The sequence below is a fragment of the Haemorhous mexicanus genome, chromosome 22 (genome assembly GCF_027477595.1).
Source record: "Haemorhous mexicanus isolate bHaeMex1 chromosome 22, bHaeMex1.pri, whole genome shotgun sequence".
In the NCBI taxonomy this organism is placed as follows: Eukaryota; Metazoa; Chordata; class Aves; order Passeriformes; family Fringillidae; genus Haemorhous; species Haemorhous mexicanus.
In genome coordinates, this window is record NC_082362.1 from 6,381,412 (window position 1) to 6,398,318 (window position 16,907).

At 47.2% G+C, this 16,907-nt stretch overlaps 1 protein-coding gene across 2 annotated transcripts in view; it reads left to right on the forward strand.

The window, feature by feature from the left end:
- CRCP (CGRP receptor component) overlaps window positions 1–16,907 on the forward strand; it is a 39,493-nt gene that overhangs the window by 16,325 nt on the left and 6,261 nt on the right. The window contains exons 6-7 of one of the 2 annotated variants that reach the window (XM_059866245.1): window positions 3,979–4,108; window positions 6,013–7,368. In XM_059866245.1, coding sequence (XP_059722228.1) covers window positions 3,979–4,108; window positions 6,013–6,038 — 156 coding nt within the window. In that variant the 3' untranslated portion in view covers window positions 6,039–7,368. Of the gene's footprint in view, window positions 1–3,978; window positions 4,109–6,012; window positions 7,369–16,907 lie in introns of those variants that run through there. The other variant, XM_059866243.1, reaches the window with a different exon arrangement.

Sequence of the window (16,907 nt, forward strand, 5' to 3'; positions counted from 1 at the left end):
GATTATTTTTAAATCTAATTCTTAGCTTATTATTCCAATGAACAATAGCTTTTAACCCACAGGTTGTTCTTTGGTGCTGAGGTTTGTTGACCAAATGCTGAGAGAATTTCTCAGTTCCTTCAGGACTTTTTGGGGTTCTTCAGTGTGGCTTTATTTATTCTTCATTCTTGATTTATTGTTATGTCTCAGGAGACTAAACCAAATAAACATTAGCACTGAAAGCAGCGCAGGGAGGAGGATGAAGTCTCTTAAATTCTGCTTTTATTTGGGTAAGCACAAAAGATAGGTATAGTTTGAATTAAGGATGTTTGTCCTTGTTTCAGTGAGTAAAAAAATGGAATTTAGACAGTCCTGAATGATTTTGTGCTTCCATTTGTCTGTGGCACTGTGAACATAGATTTACACCTTAATTTATGAATAAACACTTTAATCCCTGGGATTATCTTCATGGGCTGGCTGTGAATTTCTGAGAATTCAATTCGGGCTGCAGGGAGAATGTGCTGCTTTTAGTTTAACTGGGAGAATTTCCTGCCAATTAATTTATAAAGTTTTCCTCTTTGATTAGATGTAGAGCATTGTGGAAACTAAATGGGAGCATTGCTGATTTTTATGAATATATTGGAATGAAAATTGAGTAACAAAATGCTCTAATTTGGGTGAAATAGAAATGATTAGTGAGTCCTGAGCTGAGTGAATAATCACATTTCACAGGTAGCACACACTGGGTGTGGTTATGAGTGACATTGATGTGCTGCAGCAAATTTTCCTAAATCCCTGGAGTTATTTTGGGGCAGCACAGCCTTGGATGTTGAAAAGCAGCAGTGACAATTATTTATGACATCAGGGAGCTTTTAGTGCAGAAATTATATTTCTGTCACACTCCCCACTTCTGCTCCTCACCCAAATCTGCAAATACTGAGGCCAGCAGCACTTTGGTCAGAAACACCCCAAACTTTGGTCAGGAACACCCCAAACTTTGGTCAGAAATACCCCAAACTTTTCACATGGCATCCTCTGAGAGGGGAAACTGTTCCCATTCGGGCTGGCTGGTACTGCCAACATCAACATCTGAGCTCATCCCCTCCCTTCAAACATTTGCATTTTTGTTTTCTTTACTATAAGCTTTGCATTCCTGGCTGCTTATGGGCTCTGTCTGGCTCTTGAGCAGTTTCAGCCAGTGCAGGGCTTTTGGCTGGAGATTTTCTCCAAGATTGGTAAAATTGCTGCTGGAAAAGGAGACACCTGAATCCATTTGGGGTTTTTTTGCCTCTTGGGCTGCTTTTTACATCTCATTTCTCCTCTCAGCACCATATTTCTTAGTGCTCTCAGCATCAAAGCTATTTTGTGTTGCAGCTGTAAATCAGAAGGCTGTGAGAACATCTGCTGAATGTAGAATGAGTGACCTCCTGTTCCCCTGAGATCTGTTTTCTTTTAGGACAGTTTCATTTGCCTCTTTATCTACATGCTGTCTGGGCTTAATTTTTGAATCTTTCCTTTTGGCTTGTTGCTTTGCTGCTTCCTCGCTGCTTATGTTGTCATAAATCATCTCAGGCTGGTTTTTCACTTCCTGAAAAAGTGAAAAAAAATTGATTTTCACAGTTTGTGCTTTTGAGCCTTTGAAATCTCAAATAATATCCCAACAAAATAAGGCTGAAGCATCAACTGGACTAAGAAGCTGTCTGTCCATCCTGCTAAGTGTTGATTTGTGTCTGTTGAGGATTGCTGGGAGCTGCTAGAGAGGCACCAAGAGGTGAATTTTGCTGCAGGAATTGAAGGAATTCCCACTTCCCTCTGGATGTGTCAGCAGAAGGGAATTTGGGAGCTCCATCCCCTCTTCAGTGCAGGGTCTGGCATCTCTAAAAATGCTTTTCACAACATTTTAATGAAATCACTTAGAGCACCAGAGCTGATTTTCTTTCATCAGCTTCGTGCTCAGCTGGGATTTCTGGGGCTGCCAGAGCAACCCCAGAGCTGCTGTGTCTGTCCCTGCAGTCTGTCAGCCTCGTGCTGTGCCACAAAAGTGACATCAGAGGGGTTGTTCATACTGGGAGTTGGGGCATTACTCATCTGGAGTCACTGGGGAGCAGGGAAGAAAACAGGGATTGGAATTCTCATGTTCTGCCCTAAAATCAGGAGTTGGTAAGAGCTGATCAGAAATCCCTGGGTTTTGTTTGAGTCAGAGCAAGCACCTAAAGGAGAAAGTGGAGGGCAGAAAAGGGAGAGGAGATCCAGGTATTAAAATTAAAATGGGAAGAGGGTTGGACTTGCTGGCATGCAATAAATCCAATCTAAACAAGGCCAAGTGCTGTTTTCTGAGGGATGGTAACAAATCTGGGAGACATTGGTTCAGCCATCCTACCTGGAGTGATCCAGGTGTCCAAAACACCTGGGCTGGTTCTCTGTGCAGCTCCTGCTCCCACAGCACCTACCCCACCTTGAAAATGGAGTGTAGCAGAAATGAATAACCCCATAATGCAGTCTGAAAGCCAGGCTGATAATCCTCTGTGAGTTTTAACAACAAAGGTCATCTGGAGAGGAGTCATTTGTCAGCAGCACTGGCACCAAGGAGTGGGTGGAGCAGATTTGATCATGGAATCACAATCCCAGAGTAGTTTGGGCTGGGAGAGACCTGAAAGAACATTTAGTTCCAGGGACATCTTCCACTTGCACGTGTGGTGGTGTGGTGCTGATGCTCCAAGGTGTGCTGAGATGATTCCCTGTGGGAGTTGCTGGAATCAGCTGCCAGGGGCTCTCCCAGCCAGGGCAGGGGGATTTGAGTGTGTGTGAGCACAGGGAGTGCAGAGGAGCAGCTGCTGGGAAGCTGAGCCAGGGCTGCTGTTCAAGCCTGTGTCCTACAGTAGTTGTTGAGCTTGGAAAGCCACTCCACAGGGATTTTCATCCTTTGATGGGGATAGTCCCCTGAAAGTCATTAACAGATGGAAATTCAGTGTCTGCCTTTTGCTGAGGAGTGGATTCTCTGTGTGTGTGCGGGTCTGTGGATGATCCTGATGAAAGATGATCAGATTGTGCAAAGAGGACTCTGAAGAAAAACAAAAATGAGTTGAAGTCCTGCTCTGCTTTTCAGAAGGCATCTGAAGAGCTGGCAGTTTACAGCTAGGGCTGATTAAACCTGCATTGACTTGGAACCATCATTACTATAAATCACTCCTCTTCAAAGGCCATTTTCAAGGACTTGCTGTAAAAAAAAGAAAACTCAAACCCCACAATCCTAATTGGTTTCATTTGTGTTTGAAGAGTTCTTCTGACTTGCTTTTCCAGTCCTCTGACAAGCTTTTTTCCCTTTTAACAGCTGCCTATAAATTAGGGCAGTTGTTTTACTGGTAGCAGTGATAGAAAAGCTGCCACAGCTCCACAGTGGGAGTAGGTCCCTAATTAATCTCCTGGAATCATGGAGTTGAGTCATGGCAGTGTTTTTGATGTTGCTCAGAGCTTTTAATTGTCTTCATATCCAAGAGTCTCCCAATGCAAGCAAATTCCAAAATTCCAAATTTCCTTTATGGGCTGATGATTTCCTGCAGGTACTGGATGAGATGCCAAGGTGCAGGGAATCCCTCTCAGGATATCCCATGAAAACACAGAAACTTGGGAGAAAGGTCCGGAAAGTGGGGCTGCATCTGAGCTAAGGGAAAAGCCTGGCTCAGGACAAGGATGTGGAGGTTGAGGGAGGCTTTAGGGTAGTCCAGGCTGTTCCCAGGGTGGTGTTTTCCTTGCTGGAAGGAAAGCAGGATCTCATTACACAGTGCCAATTGTCGTGCTGAACAATGGAGTTCTTTCTTTTTTTTTCTTTTTTTCTTTTTTTTTTTTTTCAAAATATTCCAAGAGTTCTGCTTTGTGAAATGCTTTCGTGATGAGCTTAGGCTGTGTCTTGACAAAGTCTTCCCTGCTGAGCTGAGTCCTTCTCCCTGAGGGAGGAAGTGTGGATTTGATGGTGCCAATGGGGTTTTTTTTGACCTGCAGATGGTGGAAGAAAGCGAGGAGAGGCTGACAGAGGAGCAGATCGAGTCCCTCCTGCAGACAGTCACCAACATCCTGCCAGGGGATCCAGAGGAGCAGCACAGGGACTCAGCAATGGCAACAGAAGACAAAGGTGACCAGGCATAGCAGGCAGCACCTCCAGAAGAGAACCAGCTGCTGTTAGTCTGGGTTTGATACCAGTTCAATCCTGTATTGGACATAACTGTAAAATAGATTCAGATTTTTATGATTTGGAGGTGATGAGGGAAGCAATTTTTCACAAGGAAGCAGGGAAAAGGACACTATTGTTTGGGGGTTTTGTCATAAATGGGGGTGGCAGTGCCAGGGTTTGCAGTGGAGCAGCCTGAGGAGTGCTGGGACTCAGCATCTTTGGGGATTTTTCCTTTCCCCACGGAATCAGCACAGCAGTGCTGCAGTGAGAATTCCTTGCAGAGGCTTTGCAGTTGCCCAAGTGGCTTCCAGAGCTGTGCAAAGCCAATTCTGGGGCTGTTTGCAGAGCAGGACATGGGCAGGGATGTACAGGAGCTCCCAAATCTTGGCATCATTCAACTGAGAGGATCTGTGGGGGGGCAACTCAAGGTTGTCTGATAGTCCCTTCTAAACAAAAGAGCTCCAGATACAGCAAATTGCATTGAACCAGGGAGCTGGGGGGTTGAAGCTGTGAAATCAAAGCTGTGAGTGCCCTGACAGCAGAATATTGAGGTGTCTCTTTGCCCTCTGAACATTTATTGCAATATTCACACACAGACAAGGCACTCCTGAGATGGAGGAATAAATGAGGCAACTTTGAGCTCTTGATCTGGTTTGGAAAAATGAGAGTCAGGCCTGGATGAAGCAGAATTTCCTGAGCTTTTTTGTGTGATGAAGGATTTCAGGATCAAGTATTTCATGTTGAAAGCCTTTGTGATTATAATAAATCATTTGTGTGTGAATATCCACACAAAGTCAGCCACTGGTTTAAATTGTGGCTGCAGACCATTCTTTTATAATTATTATGATGTACTGGAAATAGAAATAAAATTTTAAGTACATCCTGGGAGTTTTGTGACTTACAGACGAGATCAAATCACAATATCTGGCTTTTTTTCCCCCTCAGCTCTGTCATGGGTTTATTTTGTGTTTTTATGTGGAGAATTTGTGCTTTCTGAGCTTCAGTTGTGCAGTGTATGAAAGGGACTGATAAATTCCACTGTCTGGGGGATTTGTCATATTTGTTTCCATGGTATTTAAGCTTCTTTGATGTTTGGAGAGGAAAGAAAATTACTGGAAAAATATATTTGTAACCTCTTAAAGATCATTTATCATACATTAAATGCCTTCCAAGGCTGGAGACTAAAGGTACATTTGGACTGGGTTTGTTTAGTGTTGGAGTGGGAAAGTCCTTGGTGGGTTTGTGGTACTTCAATGTATATTTTTCTCTCCAAAAGGGAAAGAAAACGAGAGATAAGTGGATCATGCCATGAAAAGACCCTCCATTAATTTTAAAATTAACATTTTTATTCACAGCAGCCCCTGATGTTTGAGAAGCTGCAGCCTTGGGCTGCAAGTGTTTACATTTTGATCTGCCCTTTCCTAAAATGAAGTTATTGAGATTTGTTTTGAACATATCAAAAGCAGCTGGAAGCAGACTGTAAATATCTTCAGCCAACAAGAACAACTCAACAGATCCCTGAAGCTGGGTGTTCCATCTTGGGGATTGATTTGTTGCTGGGCTGGATTTTTGCCAGCAGCTGTGTGCTTGTGGGGTGCTGTGCAGGATGCAGGAGCTCCTCACTCGCTGCTGGAGTGAACCTTTCTATCTGTATCAGCTCCAGATGTTAACAGCTGGTAGCCCTCTGTAAATCCATCCATGGCTTGTAAACAATAATTCCCCTAAAAATCCAATGCTGAACAGCATTTGAAAGGCTCTGGGCTTGTGGCTTGTGCACTGCATCAAGAAATGAGTTTTAAAGCTGTAAATTCAGGTGAGGATTTACTCTGAGGACAGGTTTGAGTTGTGTTTTTTGATCTTTTCAGGGTCAGAACCCCCAGATCAGAAATGACTTATGGAGGGCAGATATCACCTTGCTGATGTGACTCCATTTCCCAGTGTCCTGAATATCACACAGAAGATCTGCCAGTCGCCCACATTGCTTTTTATTCCCTTAATTATCCCCTTAATTAGCCATTCCCTACCACAGGAGATGGACCCTCCTAATCCTGGAACAGAGAAGTGGCACTGAGTGCCTCTGGGGTGCAAGAAAGGTAAATGTGTGTTCTGAGAAGAAACTGAGCACTCAGCACTTCCTCAATATTTAGGAAGTGGAATTTACTTTTCATTTTCTCATTTCTTACCTCTCCCTCACTTTTTTTCCCCTGTTGTGTGTTTGGCTCTGCTCAGGGCTGCTCTGGTGCTGAGAAAGGGGAACAAGCTGCCAGAATCCCTGATCTGATACTTCAAAACACCTGGGCTTTCTCTTCCCATAAATTCACATTTCTTGAGGATTCTTTGGCAGTCCCTGCTGGAGAAGTTTTATTACAAGAGGTTTTATCTTATGGGAGGAGAAGTAGCTGCTGCTCCTGCCTGTGCTCTGGTGCTGGGCAAGGGGAATGGATCTGCTGGAGCCAGATGTGCACAGGGAATTTTGAGAAAGATCCAGGAAATCCCTCCTGCTGAGCTGAGCAGCTTTGGTGGAGCTCAGGGCTGTGTGTGAGGCTGTACCCATGGATTTTTTGGGTTTTTTATTTGGGTTAAGGTGGGGATTAAATGTGTGAGATAGAATTTCTTGTTTGGACTTAGATGTTTATTAGTTCTTATCTATACCACAGTCTTACAGCCTGTGACTTCTACAGTACTTCATTCTAACAAACTAAAAATGGAGCTGGATCTCTCTTTACAAGGCTTTTTAAGGCTAAACTGTCTAATTAAGAAATTATACTTAAATTATTTTTACTTTTAACTTCATAACTAATTACTTGTGGCCTGCAATGCAGGTTTTTTTTATCTAATTACACAATACTACCTAAACTAATGGAGAAGGTGAAGAACCAGACTCTGCCCTGAAACTTCTATTTTATCAAGCTTCATATAGATATAAATAATATATATAATACTTCTATTATATATATTATATTATATATATTATATATGTTTTATATATTATACTTCTATCTATTATATTTTACTTCTATCTTATCAAACTTTATATTATATTACTTTTTAAATATTTTACTATATATATTATATTTTTTAACATATATTACTGTATTCTAGAACTTTATGTTTTCTACCATGTGATACTACACACTTCTATTCAAACTATACACTTATAATCCCAGTTCTGTCATTTAATTTTGGAATTTAATTTTATTTAAATTTAATTTTTCTCCACAGCCTCAGGTGAAATGCAGTGTTCTCTTGGGGGGTCAGTGCCTGGCAGCACAGAAAATCTGAAATTCTCAGCAGCCAGGGTTCCAGCATGTGCCCCCCACTGAGTGCAGAATGGGGCAGGCAGGGAGCAAAATCCATTTGCTTTTTGTTGGTGTGGGTGTTCATTAGCTAAAGGTGAGGCAGGAAAAGCAAACCCACAGAATGTGGAGCTTTGGGGTTTTTTTTGGAAGCAGATTGACTTCAGCCAGCACTGAAATGTCTCACACCTGATTGATTCATACTTTGCTCTCCACCCCATTGGAAATTTGTGGTTTTTCCACAAGATTTGCTTGACCCTGCTGGAGCTGGGGGTTGGACTCTGGGATCTCCTGAGCTCCCACCCTTTCTGGCAGTGCTGTCCCTTCCTCCAGCAGTGCATTCGGTGTTTGCAGCTCCTTCAGGCTGCTCTCACTGAGGGCTGGGATGCAGAAATCTGGGATTTGCTCCCTGTGCCCCTTCCCAGGCCTGCCTGGCCCCTTGGCAGGTGGGAGCCTGGCTGGCAGGGTGCAAATCCTTCATTTCTGGGCTGTGGGCAGAGGGAAGGGGCCAGGCTGGCAGGGCTTGCAGCAGGCTTTGGTGGTGTGCCTGTGGGTTCAGCACTTCCTGGGGGCTGGAATTGGGGTTTGTGGGCAGCTGAGGCTGCTCTGGTGGGAGGGATGAGTCCCAGGATGCTGCTGGGATAAAGTGGAATTTCAGGGTGATCTTAACCACAGTTTTCTTTTGAATTTTTCTTCATTTGGGCAAAATTACTCCACAGTGCCTCTCCACTGCCTTAAATTTGACCCAATCCAGAACCATTCCCTTCCCCTGGCTGTGCTGGGCCCCTCCAGCTCAATCCATCCCAGCCCAAACTGGGATTGTTCTGGATCCTTCTTCTGAAACACACACATGCACACACACACAGAGATATTTTTCTGTGTTGCATTTTCTCTGATGAAACTTTTTATTGCCTCTGCCTGCCCTGGGGTGGCAGCTGTGCCAGGGCAATGTGCAAACAGCACGTTCTGCATCCCAGAAATTGCCTGCCTTCCTTGGCACCACATCCACTTCCCTTTGGAAGCAGCAGCCTCAGCTGGGAGCTAAACTTGTGACACACTTTGGGTTTTGGCAGAGAGGACTCAGGAAAGGCTTTGTGCACCTCAGCCTGGCCAGTATCAGGCTTTTCCTATTTTTTCTTTTATTGCTACCCATAACCAGAGTGGAATTTTACTCCTGGGGATGTGCTGGAGGCTTTAAACATGGACTAGAGAGATTTTTGCCAGGTCTAAAATCATCTCACAAGTTTTTTGTTGCCTGTGAAGGAAGGAGAAGAACCTGAGAGCTTTTATTGGCAGCTGTGGGTCAAGTATCTGCTCTTGTACAGGGCTGAGAGGGTTCCAAAAATTGCTGGATTTTTATTAATTTGATGTTTTTAGTTTTCTGAGTGCCCCAGACCAGGACAGGGATGAGCAACGCACATTGAGCTCTGAAATGTCTGGGGTGGACTAAAAGCAGGTGAGATTTGGAGAAATGTGCAGGACAGGCACCTTGGTGCTCTGCACCATCCCAGTGCCCTTCTGGGTGCACTGGTTCCCTTGTCCTGTGGGGAAAGTGGGACAGGACTCACCTTCCTGGGGCTTGGCTGAGCCCTGAGCTCTGGAGCCCTTCCAGCCTCACCAGCTGCAGTGTTCAATCTCAATCCCCTCTCTCATCTGCTGGGTGTTTAATACTCTTCAAATTCATCTGCATTTTCCCTTTTGTGTGGTTCCTGCATTTCCTGACACAGAGCCCTGGCTCAGGGGTGCAGCAGCCCTGAGGGAGGGAGGGAGAAGGAAGGACTGGAAGCACCCACACAGAACATGATGGGATCCAGCTCTTCCTCTGCAGGTTTGCTGTTCATCACCCAGAAACCCCCCAAGAGCTGCTGCTTCCCTGTGCCCAGCTGGGTGAGCAGGCTGGGGGATGGAAATGGGCCAATCCAAGCCAATTTAAACTTTGTCACTTTCCCTCTTCAGCATCCTGCCTCCAGGCACGGGCTCAGCAGGAAATTGCCTCCTTCCCATCCCCATGGGCTGCTCCAAGTGGGCCAGGACCCCCTGGCCTGTGTCACCACCTCAGGTGACACTCAGCAGTTGAAGCCATGGTGAAAATAGCTCAAACCCCTGGAAATGGCCCTAAATCCCCCTTGTGCCCCCAAAAGCTGCTGGAGGGTTGCCATGGGTAACCCATCCCTGTGCTGCTGGGGTTGTCACCCTTGGAAGCCATCAGGTTTAGTGGGATGAGATGGGATGTGCAGGTGTTCATCCCAAACTGTGACTGACTCTTCAAACACTGCTTCTTCCTCTTTGGGGTTTGAGTTTTCCCAGCCTTTTTCCTCTCCTTTTCCCTGCTGAAATCTTCCCTCCAATGCCAGCTGAGCTGGTTAGAGCAGGCCAGGAGCAAAGGCTCCAAGGAAAACCACAATATTTTGGGAGCAGTGATGAGGCAGGGAGAGTCAGAGGGAGCCTTTGGATTCAGCATTTTCTGCTGGGGCCTCAGCAGAGCCCAGGAGTTAATCATTCAAATATGCTTATGTGTAACTAATCTCTGCAGGACAATGAGCTGAGGAATTATTGAATGCAATTGAAATGGGGCAGAGTGGTTGCTATAAAAAGGGTGTCCTGAGCCAATGGGAGCCAGCAGGCTCCTATAAAAGTGGGTGGGGAAGGAAAAGCAGCTGGTGGGAAGAGATCCCCAAAATCCCAAAGCATGTCCTGAGCTGCCTTTGCTTGGGCAGAGATCCTCCTGAGCTGCTGGAAGTCAGGCTGAGCCCTTCTCCCAGCACTGCTGATCCCTGTGGGGTCAGTGGGAAGGGCTGGATCTGCCTGGAATCACCCAGTGGAGCCTCAGAAGATGAAATCCTGCAGTGCTGTGAGTTTGGGTCAGGTTTTGGGGGGATTGGGATGCTCTTCCAAGAGCTGGGGGGGATCCATGGAAGGAGCAGCTGGTGGAAAGAGATCCCCAAAATCCCCAAGTGTGTGCAGAGATCCTCCTGAGCTGCTGGAAATCAGGCTGAGCCCTTCTCCAGCACCTGTGGGGTCAGTGGGAAGGGCTGGATCTGCCTGGAATCACCTGGTGGAGCCTCAGAAGATGAAATCCTGCAGTGCTGTGAGTTTGGGTCAGATTTTGGGGGGATTGGGATGCTCTGCCAGGAGCTGGGGGGGATCCATGGAAGGGGAAGCCCAGGTGAGGCTGAATTTTGGGAGCAGTGAGGTTCAGCAGTGTTACCCTGTGGGATATCCCTGGAGCTGACACCACTGCCGGGGCCTTGCAGCAGGAGCAGGGAGGTGAGGAGAGGGATGGGAATGGATTTTAGTGGATGTAGGGATTAGATCAGCTGGGCTGACCCCAATGACCATCTCAGGGCCTGTCCCTGACACTCATCCCTTGGCTCCCGGCCTTCCCAGCAGGTTTTGGCTCTGTCCCTGGTGTTGTTTGGAGGTCACAGCATGCGGATGCCTTTGCTGAGCTCAGGCCTGGCCACAGCTGGCAGGAGAAAATTCCTCCTGGAGCTTTCTGCCAGCCTTCAAATCCCCCGAAGAGGTGTTAAGTGCAGCTATTCCAGCTCCAGGGCACAGACATTTGTTCCTCTTGGTGTCACTGCCAATCCCTGGAAAAGCAGGAAATCCCAACATCTCCAGGCATCCCATTCCTCCTGCTAGTCTTTTTTTTTTTTTTTTTTTTTTTTTTTTTTTAGTTTAACAGTATTTTATCTGTCTTTTTTTGTGACTTTTCTTCCTTTTGTCCCAGTTGAAGCCACAAACAGATGATTTACACTAACCCCCCCATGAAATCAGCCTTCAGCCCCCTTTTTTCTCCTTGCAAATCAGCAAATGGGTGTGAGGAGTTTTGGATGGGATCATCCCTGCCCCAGCCAGCTGCTCTCCCATCCAGAAAACGAAGAGCACGGCCTGTTTCCTGTTAAATCTTGCTGCTTGCATTGGTTTACATTGTTTGTCTGATGTTTTACAGCTTCCAAGCTGATGTTGCATTAAAGCTGGCTGGAGTTGAGGCAAAAAATCAGATGCAGGCACTGGCAGGGTTCCCCAAATGCTTTCATGAGGGTTGATCCCACAGTCACATTTTCTCAGTCCCTGCAGGAGCTGTGTCCTGGCCAAGGCTCCAAAAGGTGCTTTTGGGACAAATTTGGAGTTTTGGGACAATTTTAGAGTTTTAATTGCAGGGCAGGTGGTGGAGGGGTTGTGCCTGCTCCTCCTCCAGGCAACTTTGGTGGCTCTGGGTGGCTCCTGAGTTTCTCTTGACCCCTGAGCTTTGTTTTCAGTTTCTCTTCCTTGCTGTCCTGTTGAGGAGGGGAGTGATGGAGGCTGGGTGGGCACCAACCACAGGCTGGGGCAGAATTTATAGATATTTCTCTTTCTATTTTTATATTTATGTGAGTGTTTATGGAACAGGATATAAAATCATGGAATAGATTGAGAGGAAAGGGATCCCTAAAGATCATTGAGTCCAACTCCCTGCTCTTCACCCCTACCTAAAGTGAACTACGTGAGTGGGAGAATCCTTGAACTCTGGGGAGCTCCCTTCCCTGGGGAACCTCTTCTAGAGCATTTTGTGTGGATATTATGGATATAAAAATGCATTTTAGACAAAACAGGAGGAGTCTCTGACTGAAGAATTCAGGTTTAATTAGGTTCCTTGCAGCTGGCACATCAAGCTCAGCCCTGCAGGAGGCCAGGAATGGTGAAAACACACCTGGAACCAGGAACCACGGTGGGGATGGGATTTAAATTCTGCCTTGTCTCATCTTTAACTCTGGGAATTTGAACTCCCCTCCTAAGAACCTCACAGAAAAGGGCTGCACCATCCCATCAGCAGCATGAATGAGCTCCCTTCAGAGTTTTGATCCTGTGTCTTTGGCAGTGGGGTTTTTTATTTTATTTTTTGGGGGTTTGTGAGCTGCTTTCACTTCTTTGTGCCATTGTCCAGGTGCAGATGAGATCATTGCTTTTGTGCTCTTTATAAACAAGCTGATGGATATTTATCTCATTAGGAGGCCAGTGTGCTAAAGCTTTACAAACTCAGGCCTTGATCTTGCCAGCCACAGGGAATTTTCAGCCATTTAAATCTCTTAGGACAGGAAATAGGAAATAGGAAATAAATAAGAAATAAATAAGAAATTCCTCTTCTCTTAAGGGTCAACTGAGAGCATCACACATCACCCAAAGCCTTCAGTAGAGACTTGATAAAAACTCCAGCTTAGCCAGTCTCTGTAATACTGATTTGGGGTTTTTTAGGGATTTTTTTTTTTCAGGAAAACCTGAAGAAGGGGAAGGAATTAGGCAATGGGTTATTCTGGGATGTCCCCATGCCGGAGATGAGCTCTCCTCCCGCACACGTCCTCGTGCCACATCAGCAGCTGTCTGCAAGCCAAGGACTGGGGAGATGCCTATGGCTGGAAAAACAGCTCCTTCTGTATTTGTTGGACTTCCTACCAGCTGGAAAATCCCAAAGATCTGCACCTCCAGGGGCTCCTGCAGCTGGGGGGAAAAGTCTTCCTGTGAAATAAATCCGTGTGATGCCTAAAATGCCTGTGAGGAGGGCAGCATGGAGATGTTCCTGCCCCCAGAATTATTTCTCCAGACATGTGGCAAAGTCAGTTGATAGCTGTCCCATCTAGAAGCCAGCAGGGATCAGGCAGAGATAGGGAATATGGAGCTGTTTATCAGAAAATGCTGCTTTTTGGGGTTGGAGCAAAAATCACCTTGATCTCTCTGAGTTGTGAGCTGGTGAAGGTCAGGTTGTAAAAATGAAATCTGTGTTCTCCTGACTTGGATCCCCTTAGTTTAAATCCTCCTGAAATGGTGCTGGAGCAGGATGAGTCCAAGCCCTGCAGGAGCCAGGGATCCCTGCCAGGCAATCCAGGGAAAAGCTGGAGGTGCAGATGCAGTCAGGTTTGCACGAGGGTTATGCAAACCTGCAGGTTTGGGGTATCCCTGTGCTGGCAGCTGAGGGGTTTTGCTGGCAAACCCTGGGAATGGCATTTCTGCTCCCCCAGGGATTCCCAGGCTTGGTTTGGGTGGCTTTGGACAAACCTTGCCCTGCCAAGGGCAGCCTCTGCACGGGCACTGCAGGGAAAAGCAATAAAAATGAGAAATGAGAGTTCCTCTGGGAAAAGCTGAGCCAGACACCAACATCCTTCCAAGTTAACCACTGGCCTGGCTGGGTGTGTGGCTGACAGGTCTGCTCTGCTCCTAAAATCAACTGTGTGAGGCTCAAGGCAGGATCTGGGTGCAGGAAGATCTGATTCTCCTGGGATGCAGCAAAATGTCATCAGCTTCATGTCTTGTGGGGCCTGTTCTCCCTAATCTCAAAGGCTTGTGGACACAGTTCTTGGATTTTCCTCCTCTGGGAATTCTAAGTCATTCCTGGATGTCCAGGTTGGGGTTTTTTTTCAGCCTGCCCTTGGCAGACACTGCTGGGGTCCATCTGTGGTGCTGGGTGCCTGCTGCAGCCAGCTGTGGGTTAATCCCAATCCCTGTCCCTGCTTCAGGGTCTGGGATCCCCCCCAGCCCAGGGGCATCTCAGAGCTGGCATGTGGGCAGGGATCCTGCCCTGGCATCCTCCAAGGCACCACTGAGGGTTTCAGGGCTGTGCTGATGGAATGATTGGCAGTTCCCTTTGGCAGGAAGGTGCCGATCCCATAATTTTGTTCCCATCCATAAATGCCCAGATACCAGGATGGACTCAGCACATCCCTGAGCCAAGGAAGCTCCCAGGGCTGCAGGGACAGGGAAGGATGCCCAGCACAGGGCACACAGGACTTGGAATTTTGGATCTTTCCCCAAAAACCAAATGAATTTCCACAGGACAAGCTGAAATCCAACCCTGCTCCTTTGTGTGTGCTTTATCATATCCTCCAAATCCCTCCCTTCACTTCCTTCTCTGAAGGCTCCAAACTCCTGCAATGGAGCTAACAGAGATTTTTTGAGCCCCTCACCCCTCCCTGCCTTTCCAAACTCCCTTTAGTGACCTCAGACATGAAAACCACAAGCACTGAACCTCCTCCAGCTGCTTCTCCATGAAGGAGAGATCAGAGATCCTTCTCCTGTGAGACACAGAATGGGGTCCTGCCATTGCTGCTGAGGGATTAGAGGGGAAAAAAATCATATTTAACACTTGTGGTAAGAACAGCTCACCCTGCTCAGGGCTGCTGGAATGAGCTGGACAGAGCCAGGGGGAAATTCTTTGCATTCTTGGGATTGGGAGGTAGAATTAAGGTAAAATGCTCCTGGATGAGGGCCAGCCTATCTGAAGTAGCAAGCTGTTAAATATCACAGTGGACTTGAATTCAGGAATACTTTTGGAGTGGAGTTGGTGGCAGGAAAAACGTTGGGTTGGGAGTCCAGGGAGGGGGAAAAAAAAACTCATTTTGGGCTGTGGATGAGCCAGACCCCAGCTAACAGAGGTCAGGGCAGCTGGGGTGATGTGGCAGCAGAGATGCTGCTCCCCAGGAGGGCCCTGGTAGCAAAATCTGTCCCTGCTGCTGGCTGGGACAGTCTGAGCTGCCCAGGCTGTGCCTGGCTCCTGCACTGCCCAGCTGGGCTCTGCCAGGTGGGGAAAAAATCTGGTGGGTGCTGTGGCTCACATCTGGAAATAAGATGGAGAAAAAAGCATAATTAAAGCTCCTAGATAGCACCAGAACTCAGGGATGCTCCTCCTTCCTCCTGCCACCAGCAATCCCAGACACAGCTGGAACTGAGAGCTTGGCAACAAGCATGAGCTGTGCCAGTGATGAGGGGAAACAGGGAAAAAACAGGGGGAAGTGGGAAAACAAAGAAAAAACGAAAAAACGGGGAAAACGGGGAAACAGGAAAACTGAAAAAACAGGACAACAGGGAAAGGGGAAAAAACAGGGGGAAACAGGGAAAAACAGGAGGAAACAGGGGAAAACAGCCACATCTGCTCCTGTCAGAGCCCAGCAAACCCCAGACTGTGACCCTGCAGCCCCGTCCTGCTCCCCCTGAGCTGCCCCTGGGCTCATCCTTCATCCCTGCAGAGCCCAGGGGGAATCGCTCCCAACTTCCTGGGACCAGTGCCAGTGTCCCAGCTGAGCCATCCCCCCTTCCCTTCTCGGGGTGTTTGTGTGCTCCCAGCCAGCTCTGGGTGCAAGATTTGTGCAAGATTTGCTGGGTTATTTGATCTGTGGCTGCCGGGTGAACATTGATTAAAGCAGAGCCCAGCGTGGGGCACCCTCTGCATCCTGCATTTCCAGCTGCTCCATCCAGCAGCGCTGTTTTCCCCCTTTTCCCTCGGAGAGCAGCGTTTTCCCCAGCCCGGAGGCACCGTTTGATTGGAAGGTTTTAAAAGGGACAATCTGTGTGAGTCACAGTGAAAGCCATAAAAGAAAAACCAATAAAGCCATCTGAAAAGTGCTGTTTAATGGATCGAGGCAAACTTACTGGAAACAGGAGACAGATTGTTTCATCTTGAAATCGTTGCTTCAAATCCCTCTGCATTTGGGAGCAAAGGACATTTATTCCTCATCAATAGCTGTCAGGGAAAAGAGATTTGAAAGGGATTTTGCCACCTTTGAAAGGAGTTGTGGGTTTCTCTGGGCTCCCAGCAGCTCTCTGAGCATATTTAAAAGCTTTTCAAGTGCTGGGTTCTCTGGAAATTTAGGACTTCCAGGGCAGAGCTTTTCAGAGAATGAAAATAATTGTCCCTGTCATGGACACAGGTATCTACTTGCATGGCAAATACTGATTTTCTTAGCAAATAAAATGCACCTGAGCTAATCCACACTCACCTCTGGAGAGGAATGCTTCTCCTCTCTCACTGTGGCTTTTCCCAGACTCAATTTTGGGATGTTGAATCCCTTTGGCTGATTTTTTCCTCCGCCACTTGGCAGGCAACACAAATCTGGGGAATGTCTTGTGGGATTGTTCCCTTTGCTGTGACCCTGCAGCAGCACTGCCATCTCTGCAGGCTGTTTGTCTGCATCTGGGCTTCTGTTTGTGGAGAAGAAATGTGTTTTCTGTTGGATTTAGCTTTTGCATATTGCTGTGTTAACTTCAGCAAGTCCAACTCAACGTGTTTTCCTGCTGGTGAGGAACTGAACCTCGCTTTCCACAGGAGCACTGGGAATGAGGGGGTCAGGATGGCCTCAGGCCACGTGTTTTGAGAGGTGAGTTAATCTAGAGATGTGAATTTCCTTCTAAAGCTGCACCTCCAGGGGCTGAGAATCACCCTCACTCCTGTCCTGGCTGCTTCACCCAGCTGTGGGTCAGAGTCGGGGTTTGTGCCAGCAGCTGGCTCAGCCTCTGGCTCCTGCTCCAGCCTGACGCTGTTCCAGATGTTTTCCCAGTTGCACACGTGGTGGGCACGTGGCTGGCGCTTCCCTGTGCTGCAGAGCAGGTGTGTGACCCCAGGGGACACCTGAGCCCTGAGCGGGGCTGTCAGCACCGGAGTTTCTCTCCATTTACGGGACAGCTGCAGCGCTGCACTTCACTGCTCGCCCAGATCT